General features: G+C 37.8%; 1 protein-coding gene across 3 annotated transcripts; it reads left to right on the plus strand.

Moving 5' to 3' along the window:
• Positions 1-56: 56 nt before the first annotated feature.
• VPS36 (vacuolar protein sorting 36 homolog) lies at positions 57-19,946 on the plus strand. Of its 3 annotated transcripts, none has more exons than XM_014252714.2 (14): positions 57-226; positions 1,988-2,056; positions 5,438-5,508; positions 6,397-6,511; positions 7,910-7,999; positions 9,323-9,409; positions 12,236-12,268; positions 12,396-12,473; positions 12,915-13,049; positions 13,950-14,015; positions 14,570-14,634; positions 15,081-15,165; positions 17,601-17,677; positions 17,752-19,946. In XM_014252714.2, the coding sequence occupies exons 1-14, from the start codon at positions 131-133 to the stop codon at positions 17,867-17,869; spliced, it is 1,185 nt and encodes a 394-aa protein (XP_014108189.1). In that variant the 5' UTR covers positions 57-130; the 3' UTR covers positions 17,870-19,946. The 3 variants fall into 3 exon arrangements, with proteins under 3 accessions (XP_014108189.1, XP_005516393.1, XP_014108200.1); XM_005516336.3 differs by having other exon boundaries at positions 59-226; positions 17,776-19,946; XM_014252725.2 differs by lacking the exon at positions 57-226 and adding an exon at positions 1,448-1,483.
• The last annotated feature ends 721 nt before the right edge of the window (positions 19,947-20,667 follow it).

The raw sequence follows: 20,667 nt of genomic DNA on the forward strand, positions 1-20,667 counted from the left end.
CCCCCCCGCCGCTCCCCGCGGGACAACATGGCGGCCGCTCCCCGCGCCGCCGCAAGAGGGCGTGGGGCAGCTGCACACGGTCCCTGCGCACCCGGCGGCCGCGGCCCGGTGCGGGAGGGGAAGGGCCGCCATGGACAGGTTCTCGTGGACAACCGGGCTGCTGGAGCTGGGAGAGACGCTAGTGGTCCAGCAGCGCGGCGTGCGCCTCAGCGACGGGGAGGAGAAGGTGACGGGAGCTGGAGTCGCCCCGCGCGGGGCCTGGCGGCGCGGCCAGGGCGGGGGAGGAGGGTAAAGAAGGCGGCCGTGGGCCCCAAGCAAGGCGGGGCGGCAGGGCTGCGAGTGCGGGCGGTGTCGGTCGAGGGACGCGACACGGAGCGTGTGAAGGGCTTGGGATGCAGGCGGAGCATCGATCGGGGGTGTGGGAGGACGTTCTGCGCCAGGGTCTGGCAAGGTTTGTTTCTGTGGCGAGATTAGGGCGGAGTTGCAGGCTTCGAGGGGCTGTGCTGGTCGGCTGCAGCTGAACGTGAGCCAGCAGTGTGCCCAGGTGGCCGAGAAGGCCAATGGCATCCTGGCCTGTGTCAGCAATAGTGTGACCAGCAGGAGCAGGAGAGACTGTCCCCCATATTCCGCACTGCTGAGGCCACACCTCAAATCCTGTGTTTAGTTCCGGGCCCCTGAGCTCAGGACAGACGCTGAGGTGCTGGAGCACAGGCTTAGGAAGGGCAGCTGAAGGGGCTGGGATTGTTTAGCCTGGAGAAGAGCAGGCTTTGGGGGGACATTATTGCTCTCTTACTGCCTGAAAGGAGGGTGGAGCCAGGTCGGGGTCTCTTCCCCCAGGCAACAAGTGATAGGAAAAGAAGCAGCCTTAAGCTCTGCTGGGGGTAGTTTAGGTTTGCCATTAGGAAGAATTTCTTAACAGAAAGGGTGATTAGATGTTGGAATGAACTGCCTTGGGAGATGGTGGAGTCACCGTCCCTGGAGCTGTTTAAGGAAAGACTGGACATGGTACGCAAGGCCATGCTCTTGTTGACCTGGGGATGTCAATTGGTTGGACCCGATGATCTTAGAGGGCTTTTCCAACTCAATTGATTCTGTGATTCTGCGAGAAAGGCCGTGTGTGTGTGTGTGTGTGTGTGTGTGTGTGTGTGTGTGTGACATGGGGTGAGGATAGGCATGAGGTGTGTAGGCAGTGTCACTGTCACAGAGTGCTGCCCATGGCTCGGGCTGTCACTCCTGTACAGAGCTGAGCCCCGGCTTTGGCATGGTACATGTCGCACAATTCACACTTGAGTCGTCCAGGGTGCTGACAGACCCTCTGCTCTTTCTTGAGCCATCCTGCTTATTGCTTCACTTCACTGCCGGACTGACTCTTGATCTCTCCATTCTTCCACAGCATGGTAATTGCATACCCTCACAAACAGCTGTGAAAATGTGCCTCCAGTTTTACAAGTAGGAAGCAATTTGCTAAATGCAGATTTTCCAGGTACTGTTTGCTGTCTGATAAGTAAAGAGCTTTTCAACAGCAACACAGATAGAAGCAATATTCCTGTTGATAGGATGGAAGATTTCAGACTGTGTGCAGCATCTTTTTATTAGGTTGCTTTGCTTTTTTTGCATAATTTCTACCTTCTTTGTCAGCATATAGTGGTTGTTCCAAAGCCAATAGCCCTGTTTAAAATACATTTAAGAACTTTTGTACATCTTGCAGAGTATATGGAGGGAGGATCCCTCAGGATTTCCGGAGGTAAAGTTTATACACTTGAAAAAGGAAGTTTGTGTTTATCCATCTAATCCTTTTATACTATTTTCCTCCATTATTTCCTAAACGTCATGTATTTTGTTTTCTGGAAAAAAGGGAGCGTTCTCAAAATACTGGCTTGTTAAATCTGATTGCTGTGTTGTGGTAAGGTGTGATGTTTCCAAGACCAGCATTTATGTAACTTACTGGTTCAATTTGTTGTTGATCTGTTATATTTTTCCTGCCCAGGTGAAATTTGATAGTGGAGTTTTACTGCTGAGCACACATAGACTGATCTGGAGGGATCAGAAGAATCATGTAAGTCCCATTTTTGTCTCCTGTATGTCATTCAGTTCTAAATTTTGTAATAAACAACAAGTAACTTGCAATGAAAAGCCTGTACATGGAGAGGGGATTATTCCTGCCTTTGTGTGTGTTTTGTTGTGCAAGTATAGTTCACTTTTTGTCTCTCAGCCAAAAGAAGATTATGTAGTGGTCTTTCACCCAGTCCTGCTTTAATAAAATTATCATGCAGAGATGAGAAGGGATAGGAATGTATCCTGTAAGTTTTTCTTTTCTACCACACAGAAATAAAAGAGAAAAGAGTCTGGCATCATGCACTAAAAAACACTGAGTTTTAAACTGAAGGTGAGTGTGTCAGGCAAATGATAATGTGAAGCTCTCTCCCATGCTCTTTCTTTAGGAAAGCCTTTTCTTCCTTGTTGGTTTCAAGTCCAAGTTGCCCCACCATATAGTCCTCGACCATGATTTGATAATAGGATGTGTTTGGTGACAGTATTGTTTTGTACACATCTTGCCCTCACAGCTGCCTGTTCCTGTCCTGAACCATCCCTTCAATCAGCCAGAACATTTACTGTAGTGCTGTGGACAGGTTACATGGCACTGCCAGAACTACAGTGTGGTAACTGTTACTGTAGTAAAGCTGCTGAATTGTTTGTGTCATCAACCACAGCCTGGGAATGCAGGGGAAGCGGGAGAAAGAGACCACAAACACATAAAGCTCTAAGCATAGAGTGTGACAATGGACACCACTCCACAGATGTAAATGAAGAAGTGTTTTTCAGACCAGGTTGGATTATGCTTGTTTTGGACACAATAATTGAGAATTTTAATCCTGAAAGCCAAAGTTTAGAAAGTAAAGATCACGTTTAGATGACAGCTTTCCAAAAGCAAATTGTATTCCACTGGGCTTTTGTGCAAGGGCCGCTGAAGCACCTCTCACGCTCAAAGGCTGATCCCTAGCAAATATCACATCCTTGCTTCAAAGCAGGGAGCTACTAAGGGCATCCTGAAGGTAATGTCACCAAGGATGTTCTTAATTTAGAAGAGCAGTATGATTTTTTCTTTAGGGATTGTTTGCAGGACCAGCGGACCTATTTTTAATACATTTTTTTTTCAAAGTGTTTAAAGAGCTGTTACCCACAGTGGGGTTACTGTTTCACAAGTTAGGGCTTGATTGTCCAGACCATGAGCTGTTCTGTATAAATTAACGTGGGGCTTTATTGCACAGTCATCATGTTATCACATGAGATAATGTGCTAAATTCTTAATTCTTAAAGTGTTAATCACTTTTTATTTCTTCATCAGCATCTATTTTTGAGAGCTGAGCATGTACTGGAACAACCGCTGCGTCTAATCTTCTCACTTGGACTTTTTGCATGCTTGGAGTAACATTGGGCATTATGGCTTCAGCAAGTCTTAGAACTGAACATATCTGCATTCTCTCCTTTCCAGCAAAAAGATTACATTTGTCTCTTCCCCGATTTCTCCATCTGCTCGTAGGCCATGTGATTTCTTGTACTATTCCAAGGTCATTGAATTTGTTAAATCAGCAGAGGAAAACCTTGGAGAAGAGGAAAAATAATTTTATTTTAACTAATTTAACTCAGCAAAGATTCTGAAAAGCTTAGGCTTGATTAACAGAAGGAGCAGAAATGTGACCCGCAGATGGGCAAAAATTACCCAGTTCTGATTGGGAGATGTAATTAACTTTGTTAGTAGGGTAAATAAAGCTGATTCATTTTCAAGCTCTCAGTATTGAAACATGGGGAGCATGGTGCTCTTTTGTTGTCTCGGTGAGTTGTTGTCTAAGCTCAGCTGTGGTTTAACATCAGAATTATTCTAGCTTACCTAGAATAAATTTGTAGAGAGAGTCCCCTTCTTATTGTGTCAGCAGTGTATAATAATTAATGGGGCACATGTCATTAGGTTAACATAGCAAACCTTACAGAAACAGCTGGGTCCTGTAGCTGCTGTTTTTACATGCCATCTGCAGTTGAACAGTGTTTTAAAAAAAGGGGGGATTTCTGTTAAGTTCGTTACATAGCTAGATTTGTACAAATTTTTAATTGATAAAATCATGCATAATGTGAGCATGAGAAGACAAAATGTGAGCATTAGAAGACAGAAGTCAAATAAACACACAGCATATTTAACACATTTCTGGTTTTTTATCCCTTCCTGTATCTTCTCTGATCAGGAAGGGGCGATTCTAAGTCTTTGTACTCAAAATGAGTTTGTAACTTTTTATCTTGGAGCTAAACAAATCAGTCACTTTGACAGTGCACATACTATATATAGTTGAACTCTTTTTGTCATTTTCAAAACCTTGTTTTTTAAACAGAATTATCATACTGCCTATCTTTTAAAGTGTCCAGAACTTTGTGTTTGTTTTACAAACATGAACTGTTTGTAATGGCTTTAGAAACTAGTCATAGAAGAACCTAGATAGCTTGCATTAAGAGTTTTTAGAAAAGGAAGTACAACCCAGGTTTTTTCCCAATAAGAAATTTATTTATTGCTTGCAAATTTAATGGGTATTTAATTACTCCATACAAAAAGGAACAATTTTGGTAGCAGGGATTGAGAGGGCCCTGTAACAGTGTCTGTTTTAAACTGGTGCTAGGCAGTGGCAGGTGGAAGAGAGAAGTTCAGAGAGGGAATGCAACCTGTGTTTCCTGCATTCTGTGTGACTGTGTCAATCACAAAGGTGTTGTGTGGGAGATGATGTTCCTCAGAGGATGTTCACCAAAACAAGACTAGGCACCTTAGTTGATCTTTTGAATCATTCCTGTAGCAATTTCTGTCTCAAATGCATGTTTTGTTTTGTTAAAAGCACAGTCCAATAAATGTGTGGTGAGATGAAGCAACTGCTGAATTAAGTCCTTTACTGTAGGATGGATGGAAAAATTCCTCTTCCATTCAGACAATAGTGCAGATTTTAGATATTCAGCATTTAAAAAGAATAGTGGGTCTGGATATTTTTGTAGCTTCCACAGTAACATTAATGTAAAAATGTCAAGAACCTTGTGAGTATTGTGCACCTACAGAGATAAGGTACAGTAATGTAGAAAATTTAGTGTTTAAATTTTTACTTTGGATCTAAAGATTTGTTAAATTCCTTTCTGAGCTTGAGGTTTTTAAGGTTGCCACACTGACACTTAAGTTTGTTGAGGTTTTTTAATTAACTAGGACACAGTTTAAATTTTGTGTTATTTTTTACATATATTCCACTGTAATACATTGTTTCTGTTACCATCATACTTCACATCAAGTGCTTCACACAGCACCTGTAGATATCCATACTGTTTGTGAAATGAGGAAGGAGAACACTTGGATTTAGAGAGTGAATAGACAAGATATGGTTTAATTCACCTGTGTTTGTGGTGTTTGTTCCAGGAGTGCTGCATTGCTGTACCTCTCTCTCAGATTGTATTTATTGAAGAGCAAGCAGCTGGGATAGGAAAGAGGTATGGCCATCTTCATTGTCTTTTTCAGATGGATCCTTTCACATGCATGTTTGAGGTACACAGTATTCTAGATTAATTCATGGTAGGTTCTGTTTGCAATCTTAAGTTTCCATAATGACAGTTACAAGGACCATTGAGGTCAAATGTGTAGCAGAGTCATGACTGATGTTAAGTAACTGTCATGTAGTCACTACTGATGATTTTAGAGGTCTTTTCCAACATAAATGACTCTATGATTTTAAATTTCTAAAGAGGGAAAAAACTTTGGTTGGAGAAATATATGCACAATTAACAACTGCTTGCAGCCTACAGTCAAATTGGCAAGGTAATATGCTGGAGGTATTCAGAAGAAATCACTACATTCACTAATGTGGGAGAAGTAAATAAAGACCAATGCAAAGATTATCAGTAAAATGAGATGGGAATGGAGGACTTGCAGTCATGTTGTGATAGCGGTCCGTATAATATTGAGACCTTTTGTTTTCCTATGTCAAAGATGGCGCAGTTTGGCTTTTGACCAGCAGTGACTACTGCCAAATTAAATGACAACTTGACAATCAGTTTTTATCCTAACTAAAAGGTTTTTTGGAAATCATTGCTTGAAATAGTAAAATTTGTTATGTTAATTTCTTAAGAATTGATGGCAGGTACATTTTAAATTTGTAAAATGTTTCTGCTTTAGAGCAGAGCCTATTGTAGTTTTTATGCAAGATCTACTTCATCAAAATATTTAAATGTTGATGCATAAATATAAAGCATTCTTTGATGATCTTTAGCTCTTATGTGAGACAGTTAATAGAGATTTTTATGAAATGGTTAACTTAGATGCAGAAATAGTTTATTTAGATATTACAGAAATATCTTCTCTTTCCTTTACCCTTTCCTTAGTGCCAAAATTGTAGTTCATCTTCATCCTGCTTCTTCAAACAAAGAGCCTGGTCCATTCCAAAGCAGCAAATATTCCTACATCAAACTTTCTTTCAAAGAACATGGGCAGATTGAGGTAAGTCTTGTACCACGGATGCCAAGCACAAACAGGTCTTTGGATATGCTTTTCTCCTCTTGCTGTGTTAGTGATAATGTCCCATGATCTTTCCATGTTTACTTTTGAGGTGGAGCTTTTTCAATACATCCTTTTGGGAGACAAACACTGTGATCCTCCCATGTTCTGTACTTCATTAAATACTGCAAATAGAGTTCCAAAAATGTCAAGAGGCATTACTAGGCTAGTCCTTACTTTTAAAGGTTTTAATATAATCTTATACTTCCTTTTTAATCTACTGAATTGAACACAGGATTTTCCAAAATGACATCTCTGAAATCTGCAAAATGTTTAACAGAGTAAAAGATGTTTCTTTGTACCTAATCCTCTATTGAACAAGAATCGTACAATTTATTCCTAATTATCTCTCTATTTTTATTCCTGAACACCTTTTGTTGCATCAGAACTTTTGTTCATTTTACATAATTTTTTTTAAAATACACCAAATCTCAAAGGTTTGAAAATATAATATAGTCTTAAAAGAAAGGTTATCCTTAAAACCAAAGAAAATGTGCTCTGTAAAGAAGTTTCACAGTGGAAGACCCTTGTTTGATGAGACTGTGAACTGTAACTTTGGACTGTGGAAAAAGCTGTACCTGTTCACTGCAGAAAATCAGATTTGCAACTCAGATTAGTTAGAAATGTCGTAAAAATGCATGTGCTTGATCAGACTCACTTTCATTTCTTTGTGACCAGTTTTCAGATTATGATGACTATAGATTTATGCATAGTCTAAATGTGTGTTTCTCGTAATCATAATCATATTTATTTTAATGTTGTGTCTGAAAATCAAACTTACTGTGCTTACTGGTTGCCTAGCCCACCAATTAAACCCCAGCCTTTCTTTATGACTTCAGAATGGTTTCCAGTGAACCTGAACAATGAAAAGGGTGGAATAGATTTTCTTTCTGGATATTGGTCAGTGGGTTAGTGTTAACTAATGCCACCTTCTGGTATTAGCAATAAACAAATCAGTGTAATTGATCTGTATGGTTGTTTTTATATTGTTGAAATAGCAGATCAATAGCAATTGGATTGCTCAGCTTTCCTTCCTTTAAAAACATGCCTTTGAGTATACCTCAACATTTAATGTGGTTTGAGACATTTTGAATATCTGAAGAAATACTTTGCAATAGAAGTACTTAGTGACTACATGGCTTCTCTTCTAATGTGAATACTTTTGAAGACTGGACTTTAAGAATTTCCATATAAATGAGTTCTGTACCATGGTTGTGTAGGTGTTATCATGCTTTGTCTCCACAATTTGTGATGTTTATTTCATCACCAAGATGCTAAAAATACACGGAGGTACTCTGCACAGTTCATGAAGCACCTGTTGTCACTCTTTAATGTTTGCAGTTCTACAGACGATTATCAGAAGAAATCACACAAAGGAGATGGGAGAGCATGCCCACTGGTCAGGCCATGCAAGTTAACAAGGATTCACAGGTATGTGTAGAACTTCTGAACAGGATCTGTGTGTCATCTCTTATTGTCACTTCTTGCCACTGCCATATACCACATCCAGCATGTGACTAATCAACATCATGGGCATGTGCAGGAATTCAGCTTTAGTTTGCCTTTTTTTCACTGGCATAAATTAGTTTCTCCTTTGCATTTTTCACCTGATAGAACACAGTAGCCTTTCTTTCTTGAGAGTGCTTAGGTAATGAGCTCCTTTTTTTTTGTTTTAGTTAGACACACACACACATAATTGTGCAAATACAGTATTTATTTGCATATACTTTTATTCAGCATGCGAGGTCCAATGATCCTGGAAAATCTTTTGTCCTCATTGTGATTCCTGTTGTTTTTTTGGTTTTTTTTGTGTGACTGAAAGTTAAATGTATAACACATAACTTTTATACTCTTTGAAACCAATATATGTGTGATTTAAATGTGTATTCTAAACGGACAGTTGTTAGGGAGAGTGTCATATGTTAGATAACCTTTATCTGCCTTCATATTTCTAGGTTATAAACTCTGATAAATGTGTAGGTGTTGTTTCTGTAGATTAATGTGCTGAATATATGAACATCCAGTATTTCATATGAGTGAAATAGGATGATTTAAAGATTGCTCAACATGAAATCCTGTATGCCCCCTTTGGTAAATGTAGTGCCTGTAAGCACAGCTGCATTCGGAGTAATACATGAAGAATTGAATCAAAGCACCTTACTTCACTTAAGTCAGAGCAACTCATTAACACCAGTGCTAAGTTTTGCAGTCAGAGATGAGAGGCCTGACACTGCTGTCACTTAGGTACCAGCCTTTCTAGAACACATTTGGCATCTGGTGGAAGTTTCACCATCGCCCACATCCTAATACCTCTGAGGAAGGTAAATTAGACTTCACTTAGCACTGTGTTTCTATGTTTCTGTTTCTTCAGGCTGGATTTCTTGAAGTAGTATACTCAGGCATTTCCACAGCTCTAGTATGGATGTTCACATGGGCTTGAGAAGCTAGAACTGAGATGAGCTGGAATACTCAATGTGGATATTAAGGCATATTAATAGCTTCAGTATTCTATCAGTATCATTATTTGTCTAATACATCTAATTCATACACGGTTTACATGCCTTGTTTATTGTTTTTTTACAGTTGTTTAAAAATTACTGTTAAGAAATGCATGAAATAGTGTATGAATGATATCTGCTGTTTGGGGGAATATTTCTGGTCCTCTAATTTTCACGGTGAGGCAAATGAGAAAATTTAGCATTTCCTATTTTGACTCTTTCCTGGTTTCTTTTTTGTTGTTTTTGTTTTTTTCAGGCAGGAAGAATAAGGGCTGTAGGAATTGTAGGTATTGAAAGGAAATTAGAAGAAAAAAGAAAAGAGACTGACAAAAACATTTCCGAGGTAGGTACTTTTGAAGTTTCACGGTCAGCCACCTGTCTGAACTATTTACATTCATTCACACTTTCTTTTAGGGACGGCTGAGACTATTTATTGTTTTTGTTGAAAAGTCTGAAATTATTAAGAGTGTACAGTTTACAGTTATTTATTTTGTTCAACTGGTTTATCAATATATGTAAAGGTACTTCATTTAAACAATTCCTTTCAAGAACATTGTTCTTCGAAACTAAGTGTGTATTTATTAAACTAATTTTGGTTTCATTTGAAAATTGAATATCCATTAAGCAGAATATGCCAGTTTAAGTGTCTGCACATAACTGTGATGAAACCAGATTTTCCTCTTATAGTCAGGCTTTTAGATGTTACATTTAGACTTATAATTACAGTAAAATGATTTGCAGTCCAGGCATCGACAAGATATTACAAGTATTTTGCAAAATACCTGGGCTAGATGGAGACCATCCTATTCCATAGAACCAGCACAATAGTTGAATTCCAGATATCAATACTAAGGGACAGCAGAGGCATTTAATTTCTTCATATATACCTTACAGCAATACCCTCAAAAATAGTCTGATTCTGTCCTGGTAGTAGAGATTGATACAAAAGTACTTATAAACTGTGTGCAGCACATGTGTTCTTCTGGCAAAGCTTTATGGGATCCCGTGTGCCACAAGAAAAAGGCATCCCCTGCTCTAATACTTACAAAAATTAAAGTGCCTTTGCGGGCCACGTGCTCTTTCAGATACTGGGAGCACTAAACTTTTTTTTTTTTTTTTTTCTGTCTATGAGGAACATAATGAATGAAGTTTTGTGTGTAGTTGAAAAGGTATTGTGGCTTCATGCATGTGTACATAGTTCAAAAGGCATTGTCTGCTTATTTTTTCCTTTAGCAGCTTTGTCAGAGAGTAAAAGAAATCCATGTATACATTGTGTATGAGCAGAGGAAAACCATGACTTGTAAAATCCTGCCTTCCTCCAGCTTTAAATGTTATAAATTACTTAATTTAAAAAATGGTGCCCTGGCTTCCAGGAAAAGGCTTCCTGCATCTGCTGTTCAGTGCTGATAAGAATCCAGTTCTTTAGCCTTTTGTTTATCTGAGGAAGTTCCTGTTAGGTGTGTGCACATTCCCCTTTGTTTCCAGGCCTGCCCTGGGTGAGTCAGGCAGAGGAGGAGTTAGACACAGCATACTGTTTATTTAGCTAAATCGGGGGTTCTTTTGATGAATGTTGTTTTCATGCAGGTATAGAGATTAGAAATAAGCTGAGAAAAGCCCAGTCAGAAAACTTCTTGTTGATATCATATACAAGTAGAATAGCAGGACTTTGATTTACACTAGAGATTGGGAAATCTATTGTGAATTATTCAATTTGGCAGATTAGGGAGTAAGAAGAAGTATTCCAAAGAGAAGCATTGTTTTCTGAGTGGTACGTTATTGTTATACAGTGGTATATTTTTTTCCCTTTTTTAAGTGCTCCTGTGGATCATTTAATTTTGGACCACTAACTCAGGTACCAACTGTTAGGAGAGACTAAACTTGTCGAGTCAGTGCAGTAACACTGGCACTCTCAGAAGGTGAAAAAGCAAACCCTGTCCCTTTCTATCTCCTTTTTGTTCTTTGCACAATGAATCTCTGACCAATAAGTTTCTACATAAGGCACCTAAATGTAGATGGGAACAATGGGGTCTTCCTGCAAAAACACTGCTAAAGTGCGTCTTTCTGGTGGGGGATTAGTCAGAGTAACCCAGAAATGACTCAAAGGCAGTGACTAGAAGCTGTAGGCAAGATATCTCTGACCATTTGACAGCGTAACTGAATCTTCTTTACTTGTGGCTGGAGGTCTTGGGTGCTGCTGTCAGGAAAACTTTAGATGAAAAAGTTCAGGAATTTCTCTCACACCAGTTGTTCAAAAAAGGTTGTTTGAAAAATATTGACTATCTGGGCATGTTGTGATGTATTTTAGAAGTAAGGAGGCTGAATGTGTGTTGATGAGGGTGGGAGAAAATAGAGTTTTGCTTTTTAATATAGTTGCATTAATGGAGTTGCTAGCTTTTTTTTTGCTTTTTTTTTTTTTTAATTTTTCAATGCTAGTTTATCATTACTAAAAGTTTGGAATTACAATATACGTTCAGCTGATTTTAAAGTATGATTTATTTAAGTCTAAAAACCCTTTGTGGGTTGTTTTAGAGTTGTTGTATTTGAGACCATAGCATTTTATTGGAATACTTAAATGAAGAGACATTGCCACACATTTCAGAGGTTTTGTCCTTCAGATATCCCCTTCCTTGCTCATTTGAAATGAGTGTTTCTTGCTAAGTAACATTCAGTGATGAAAGTAAAGTTGTCTTGTCAGGAGGAGTACATCTGTAGCTTTACAGCTGTCTTGCAGCTAGCCAGAAACAACAAATCTCCTTGAGTGAGGGTTAATTGTTGGAATAAAACTTATCATCACCACCTAGAAAGCTTCCCCCACCTTAGAGAGAGCATAATAAACTTGAACAGTTTAATCTTTTCTGGGACTCAGTATCTCATTTTCCCTTCCTATCACATGGACATCATAATCATACTGAAATTCTGTTCATATACTGGAAAAGTAGTGATTGTTTGAGTCTCTTCCTCATTCTTTGTTGTTTATTTTAATTATAAGACATGCTGTAAAATACTTGTATCAACAAATAAGGTATGGTATCTCATGTTGTAACCTACTCATCTAAAGGGGCAGCAGCTCTTATGAATAGCTTGGGTAGGTGAATAAAGGCAGCTCTCTGTGTCCCTAAAACTGAATGCTGTAATTTTACTGATCTGCATTGTCTACTTTTAATTTCAGGCTTTTGAGGACCTTAGCAAACTAATGGAGAAGGTATGTATGGATGGCATGTGTCACTTGGCCAAGCAGACTTACACTTGTTTTCTCACTTTTAAGCACTCTTTTCTCTCTTGAGCTGGAAGTTGACTTACCTGTCTGTCTTGTGTGTCCTTCTTGATAGGCTAAGGAAATGGTGGAATTATCCAAGTCAATAGCTAACAAGATTAAAGAAAAACAAGGTGACATCACTGAGGATGAGGTAAATTAATTTTGTTTTTAAATTCTACAGAAATGTTCCTATGAAAAGCAAAAAGTTATCTGTTTAATAATGTAATGTTAGTAAGAATCCTTGCTGGTTGGTTTTGTTGTGTTTAGTCTTGTATTTGGTGTAGAGTTTACTTAGTGTTGATTTTTTAAGCAAGTGTTAACTTGCTTACTGTTAATTTTTCTTTTAACCCTTTTTAAAAGCAATTATTTTACAGCTTTTATATAAATTTTTCTATTTTTTACCTGTGCTAGTCAAAAATAAATGGTGCTAAGTCTTGCCTTCTCTTTGCCTGGTAATTGTCATTACTGGGAGAAGACTGAAAGATTTATTCACCAAAACTGTGTTATAGTAATAAAATCAAAGATTTTTACAAACCAGAATCACTCATTAGTTGATGTACTTCTAAATTTATTTGTTTGTTTGCTTGTTCAGACCATTAGGTTCAAGTCCTATTTATTGAGTATGGGTATAGCTAATCCAGTAACGAGGGAAACGTATGGATCTGGTACACAGTACCACATGCAACTGGCAAAGCAACTGGCTGGAATCCTGCAGACACCCTTAGAGGTAAAGCATCACATCATGCACCTGCATTTTGCATGTGTTACTGAATTTCAATGTGTTTTTTGGCTGTAGTACTCTGCCTCTTTTTAAAGCAGATTTAGCATCACAGCCTCCTATTCAATATTTATGGGAAGAATATGTATTATCTTTTTGAATAAAAAATGTTTAAATGTAAGTACAAATTTTTCTTTGGACTAATGGAGTCAATTTGCAAAATGTTGATGAAATTTAGAAAACTGTTTAAGTGTTTTTTCTCCTACCTGAACAGCCCTGTATTCATCCCTTGCTGCAGAATGTTTCTTTTTTTAAAGAAAGAGTGAAATGACACTGACTGAAAATATAAGTAATGAGTCTTTTTATACTGCTTAAAATTTACATATTTTGAAAATATAGGACAGAATTATTAAATAGATTACCACCCCTTAGTAATATCTCTTATTTCTTAGTAAGTTTTAATTTTTCTTAAGCTATTACAGATTACAGGTTTCTCACCAAAAAAATATCAAATTTCATGTTGCAATTTATAATGCTATGCTCCTACTAAAAAGCATACATACTACAGTATTTTTGTGAAAGGTGTGTGCTACCTACTGTGTTCAGAATGGAACATTGAGTTTGTCTGAAAAGTAAAAATGGTAAATTGATTGATAGATTTAATATATTGAAATTCTTTGTTCCTGTGATTTATTCTCTGCCTTAAAATGGAAGTAATTCACAGACCTTGGCTGTAGCGTCACTATTTTGCATTTTGATGATGTGTGAAAGATACAACTTAACCTCTTTAGTTTTCCCCATTTGGGCCCATCATTTATCCTCTCTGTTTCACCTGTTTAATCAGCCACCTGCAAGTCAAGATGCTGTTTTTACTGGGTTAATGCTGTTTCTCTTACCTTACTAACACAGGAGAGAGGGGGGATCATGTCTCTTACGGAAGTGTACTGCCTGGTGAATCGTGCTCGAGGGCTAGAGGTGAGACACTGCGTTGGGTCAGTATGTAATAACAGGACTTGAGTCATAACGAAATTAAAAAGGGTAAAAATGTTCCCTACCAATTGCTCATTCTACTTGTTTGCAACATGATGTGATCAGCTCTTTATTAAAATTAGAGGGTTTTTACCTTTCACCTTTCTCATTCTTCCTTATGATACTTATGTATCCTTTACAAGTTTTTGTAACGTATGCTGCTTTATATGATACCATGTAAAAGAGAATATCCATTCTTACCTGGAAACAAAAAGGTCAGAGACCACTAAAGAATGGTGAATGTTCTGGGAATTTTTTTAACAAAATACAGCAATTCTTTCTGTAAACAAGACGAGAAGGATTATTATAGAATACATAGTAAGGGAACAGAAAGGAACATAGAAGCCAAGAAAATAGGCTGCACAATAGAAAGGAGAAAGAATTAACAATAAGAGTAGCCTTGTGTATTTTATAGCTGCAGCTACTAAAACTTTGTTTTGATGTTATATTATACACATGAAATGCAAGCTGTGAATAAATATGTTTTACTATTTTAATAGTTGCTGTCACCAGAAGATTTAGTAAATGCTTGTAAAATGCTGGAATCACTGAAATTGCCACTAAGGTAAGAGCATTACAAATTTATTTATAAAGTATGGAACTCACAGGTCAGACCATAATGATTTAATATTTTACTTAAAGTAGATTTTTTTTTTGTGGTTGTTGTAGGTATTTTTAACAAAGTCATTCTTTGCTCAAGAGCTGCTGCCATTTGCACCAACATCTACTCTACATTAAAACATTTATTTTTAGCTAGGAAAATGTTATTTTTTCACTTACAAATTTTTCAGACTGGAAAAGGGTTTAAGACCAGACACATGCCCTGCTCTTTTCTTTTCAGATTTTGAATATGCTGTTAAGCTTAAGTTCATTTTAGGGAGCTTGTTTGGGTCTGGGGGGATTTTTTTCCCCTTTTGTCATGTGGTTATAGATGTGGATGCATTAGAGATGTGACCATAAGTGATGCACACAAGGTTCTTAGTTACTTTGCCTCTCTTTTTTTGATTTTAGGCTTCGGATATTTGATAGTGGCGTAATGGTGATTGAACTCCAGTCTCATAACGAAGAGGAAATGGTAGCTGCTGCTTTAGAGACAGTAAGTGTACTTCATTTCCTTCAGTGTTCTGACCAAGCTAGGGAAATTTAAACACATTAGGTAAAAAACTTGAGGTGTGGGATTTCCTCTTGAGATTTCAGGATGCAAAGCATTCCACTTCATATCTTCTAAGAGAAATATTTAAATAGCACTTCTCATCTTCAAAGTTCTGTGCAGGCAATAATCTTAGTCATTACTTTCTCTTTAAGGAATAAATCACTTTTCTATCTCTTCAAACTTCATTAACCTTCAGCCTTCCTCCAAATCTTTTGCACTGTAGGCTGAAATTCATGGCATTTATTGAGCATGTAATTTAACAGAAGTGGACTTCAGACACTGTACTGCTTGAAGGCAGTGGAAACAGCTCTTAAATGTTGATATAGGCAGTTGTTTGGTTTGGGTTTATTTCATAGAACAGTACACTGTACCGAGTTTGCTGCTGTGAGGAGCATTCAGTTGGAGAATAGTGTATGTAGAATTAAGCCAGCTTCATCAGGGAAAAAGATAGCATGAATTATTCAGTGTCATAAGCCTTTGTGGTCTTGCTGCTTCTGGACATTTTACAGTCCTGTTATGCCATTATTTGCTACATTTTTACTTGTTTTTCTGAATGGAATGTAATTTTTTGATTTTCATACATTTGAGAAAAGGCTGATCCAGTGTATCCAAAGTTAGACATCAAAGTCAAAGAGGGGACAGTTGAGAAAAAGTAGAGGCACCTCCTCACTTGACACAAGGTAGACTGCTCAGTGCATTTTGCATGGTTGTCACCATATAGCTTTTGTTCATCAGAAAGATTTTTAGATAAGAGAAATGTTTATAGTCATTTAAAAGATTCCATTATAAATCAACAATGATCTAAAATGCTTATGTTTTTTAATATGTGTTAGTATTTTCAGTTTATTTTCTTAAATTTATAGAAAAATACCAAGACCATTTTAGTGCTTTGTCTGATTATTTTTGGTTTCTAATGAATTTTTTGTCTTCAGTAAGAGTGCTTATGTCTTTGAAAAGAAAGGAAAAATATTTCTTGATAACCGAGGAGGTCAACTGCAAAAAGTAGCAGATGGTGGATTTATTACCATTGAAAAAAGGTGCCTTTTTTCTTTTATTTTCATAATATGAGACTTTGGCTCCTTAGAAGAGTGGAAGGGAAGAGGCTTCAACTGAGGAAGACTAGGTTGTATGGGGAAGGGAAGATGAGATCAGACCTGTGGCCAAAAGCACCCCATACTTTAATGTTACTGCACATTATACATTTAGTTCTGAGAAGTCAAAGGAAGCCATAGGATTTCAGGCAGGAGGGAGATGTGGTTTTGAATGGGTGGCGAAGACAGGAAATGATAGGAACATCAAAGGAATCCAGAGTCACCCTTGATGAGCATAGTGGTTTGGGAAGGAAAGATAATTAATCACTGATTGTATAGCTGACGTCTGCTACTCAGATTTGATCTCTTAACTTCTGAAAATCTCATGTTAGGACTAATTTAATCTGAGTTTCTGTAAAAGGACTACTGCTGAGAATGATGCAAAATAGACCCCTCCCCACCCAGTTATGTGGGAAGCAGGAAATGGCAACTACATCCGGATTTGCAACTTTGCTTGAATCTAAAGCAATGGAGAAATGGAAGAATTATTAACTTCTAGAGAATAAAACATGTTTATCTGGGAAATTCAATGCATAAGTCTAGACTTAATATGTAGTATTTTTCTAGTATTTTAAACATCCACATGTCCAACGTGTGTGAGAAGGTTTCATTTTATTAAGTAGCATGGTTGAGACAAAAGGGCCAAAGTTTTGAGTCCCAAGAGTGAACTTGTCTTTTGTGTCAGCTGAATGTGATGGTGGCTTTTTAGTTATTCCTCTAGTATGCCATAATGGCATGTGAAGTACTAAGGTTTGGGGATTTTCCTGTAGGCAGTGGTTGTATTTTAAATGCCATAAAACTCAAATTCTTCTCCTTCACCTGAGATGACTTACATTTCTACATTGATAAGTTGCCCTGAACAGGTCTTTTATTTCCTCACTTAGGCTTCAGTGTTTGCAGAGTCACTTGAAATAGTTCTGCTGTGTAAATACTGATGGAGACTGTGTTCTGCTGTCCGAGCTATTCTAATTTTTCAGTTCCTTTGGTCGCAAGGCATCTTTTAAAAAAAATCCAAAGGGTACCATATGATTTCTTTACAGATTTAACTCTTTCCTCTTTTCCTTTTTTATACTTTGCAGTTTTCCCAGTACACAGAAGAGATGTTTTTAAGGGGAAATAGTCATAATTAGTTGTACTTTTTAAAAATGCAAACAGACTAATTTTCTTCTCAAGGAATTTGCTAGCAATTTATCACTTCTCAAGGCTAGATCTGATTCAGTAGATGAGAAAACTTCATTGTTCTTTTAATGCCATAATTTGTTTATTTGTGTATTTGGTTTTTGATAGGTATCTGAAAAGGGTTCTCTCACAGCTGATGAGTTTGCTAAGCTGGTGGGGATGTCTGTTCTCTTAGCCAAAGAAAGGTAAATAATAATAATTGTTGTAATAATTGTTGTGTTTAATACTTTGGTTATCATGTTGTCCTCAAGTAATACAGGACATCTTCTTTTGCTTTCTCTAGGCTCCTTCTTGCTGAAAAGATGGGCCATCTTTGCAGAGATGATTCAGTGGAAGGCTTGAGATTCTACCCAAATTTATTTCTGACACAAAGCTAATACCATTTGTGTACAATTGGTTATGTAATAGTTGAACAAGAGAGCAGAGGGCAGAATCTTTCCAAGAACTGACTTTAAAAATTTTATTTCGCTAGTCAACTGCAACAGACATGAACATTGCAATGCTCTTACAGTTCTCAGGTATTTCAAGTGCTGAATCCTCTTACTTGGAACTGAAAGGAAATAGAAATCACAAAGTCAGAAGCATGTCTACTGTCTCAAGACAACTCACTCATTTTTCAAGTTTTATTTGATGTTCTGTGTAGTTTCTCATTTCAAGAGAAGATACCACACCAGTGAAGAGAATATCATCGTAGAGTGCTGAGGGTCAGCGCCCAGGTTACTACATACTCCAATTCCAGTTTGTTTATGTCTGGAGCAACAAAGCAGACAGATGTATCCACGGTGATAAGAAGCAGGACTTTGGGGTGTACTGAGGTATAAGGAACAAACTAGTGTAGAATAACCCTTTCTCTCAGAAGTGATGAATAGTTTTCTAGGGGAGGATCTTGGGGTACTGGAATTCGAGACAGAAAGAACCTGCTGCAAGAGAGATTATAGTATGTCATGCAAATCTAGAAATTACCATGTTTATTTTGTCATATCTTATGCTAATATCTCAGATAGAAGCATTGTTAGCACATGCTTCCTCCCTTCTCTTTCCTTGCCATCTTCCTTCCTGTCCATTTATGTTGCACTTTGGGTGCCCTTTTTTTTCTAAAAAAAAACAAACCAGAAGCTGAGTTTTCAGGGCGACACCCTTTCTCTGTCCTCTCTGTAGCAGAGTGGAGCAGCCTCCTGTCACTTTACCAGACTCTGTGCTTTAATGTGCTTGTATTTTATCTTGTTCTTCTAACAAGAGATCATTTGTTTGTTTCATCAGCCTACTACCTGTTTTGGGGAAACAGTTCATTTGCTTACCTTTCATATGTGAAAATTAATATGCTTTTTATATTGAAGGGAGAAAGAAGAATATCACCCTGTGTTCAATAATCACAAGGTATCATTGGTATTCCTCACCCTGTGTTCACACTGAATGCAATATAATAGCCTCGGTTTTCATAACTCCAGTGGAGTTGCTACACTACTTGAAGATCTGTCATGAAAATAACGTGTTAAGTGGATGTTTATGATCCACATTACCTGAATTTTTGGCATTTTGAAGTGACTATTTTTAGTAAATAAATTCAAGGTATGGGCAAGGACAGCATACAGGTAACTGCATTGTGGTTGTGATGGCCAGATCAATTTTACAGGAGAGGACAAAAAGGCTTTTAAGATGAGCCTGAAGATATTTTCAGAACTATTTCAGTGTTACCATAGTATGAGTTAAGAGCCTGCCAATAATTCAGTGCAGAGATTGCTACAGCAATCATGCCTGTGGCTTGTAGGATATCCTTTATATCCAGGGAATTGTGTCCTCTTATCACAAGCTAACTTTCATGCCATGCTTTCTTTAAGGCAGTTTTCCTCTGCTCCATGAGGGTGCTAAAGCTTACATCTTTGACACGGCTGAAGGAACCAGTTCCACACTCTTATTACTGTGTTAGTCACCTGGTGTCATCTCCTCAGGAGCCTTACAGCTTGCTGCTTTCCTTCATTCTCCCCACAACCCACAGGAGAGATCCATGCAGAGTACACCAAGCCCCACACATCTAAGGAGGTACTGAAAAGTGAGAAATTTGGAAACAAAAACCTGTTTTGTGACAACTGTCTCTTTTGCCTAATAAAAACCTGTCATGAAGGCCAGTGGTTTGTGGGCCTGAACCTCTCCCCACAAGGGGGCACGTCGTGTGCAGGAAGAACAAAATCTGAGAGGAAATGCCAAGTGTAAACTGCCAGCCTCTGTTCCTCCAACCCAGAGTGTTTAATTATCTTAATTAAGCAATAATAATACAGCCTATTTAGAATGATGGTACCTTCTCAAGCTTTTCTTTTCCAAGATTTTTCCTTGACTTTGTTTTTCTTCCAGGCAAGAAGTCTACAGGGTAAATTGTATTGCTGGTTTAGAATTTAAACAGACAAAAGAGAAAATGGCTACTAGAAAGTAAGAAAGATTAAAAAATTTTCTTAAATAGATTGTTCTGTTGAGGTTTTTTTTTCCTTCTAAATGTTTTAAATGCTTTAAAATCTTTGCACATTAAAATCTTGTGGTTCCATGGGGCAGGTTTTTTAAGCATATCATATTTTCGCTGTCTCACTCTGTACCTAAAAGTTTACAATATAGTTTTTATTTAAAGGGCAGAATTAAATGTAATTAGAAGGCATTGCTTCTGTTGCTGAGTAACCTGTGACCCATGCCAGCCAGGACAGTCAAATAATAGGTGCCTACACAAGCACTGTTCTCATGTGATCATACTAGTTTAGTATGGAAGGTGCATATATGAACCTTTCCTGTTTTTATTATTCCTAGGATATTTGTGTCACGATACATGATCATAACCTCATTTTGCCAGGGCTGCCTATATAAATAGTGCTTGTCTTTTTATGGAGCAGTCTTAAATGATGATTATGTTTTTCATTTGGAAACATGGGCTTTTTTATACCTCAGACAGGAAAACACTCCTCAGGAATTTGTACATTTTTTCTGTTTCCTTTGCCTTTGTTTTCAGGAAAATTAGATTCAGCCTATGGAAACATGGATCTAATCTAGACCATATTTCTGAATTGCAAATTTTTTTTCTTCTGAAAACTACATGTGGATGTGCATTTGGGAGTCCTCAGAAATTTATCTTTCATAATCATTAGTGGGTGCATATTGATTAACTAAACTCTTTGATGCTCAGTTCTTATAACCA

Source organism: Pseudopodoces humilis, chromosome 2 (genome assembly GCF_049639895.1).
Source record: "Pseudopodoces humilis isolate 2021_Gansu_Grassland_sample_001 chromosome 2, ASM4963989v1, whole genome shotgun sequence".
Lineage (NCBI taxonomy): Eukaryota > Metazoa > Chordata > Aves > Passeriformes > Paridae > Pseudopodoces > Pseudopodoces humilis.

Excerpts from the sequence above, each read along its gene's own strand:
- VPS36 (XM_014252714.2), top strand. The coding sequence starts at position 131 with ATGGACAGGTTCTCGTGGACAACCGGGCTGCTGGAGCTGGGAGAGACG. Across the intron at positions 8,000-9,322 it reads AAGTTAACAAGGATTCACAG|GCAGGAAGAATAAGGGCTGT; the intron begins GTATGTGTAGAA and ends TGTTTTTTTCAG. Across the intron at positions 14,016-14,569 it reads ATCGTGCTCGAGGGCTAGAG|TTGCTGTCACCAGAAGATTT; the intron begins GTGAGACACTGC and ends CTATTTTAATAG.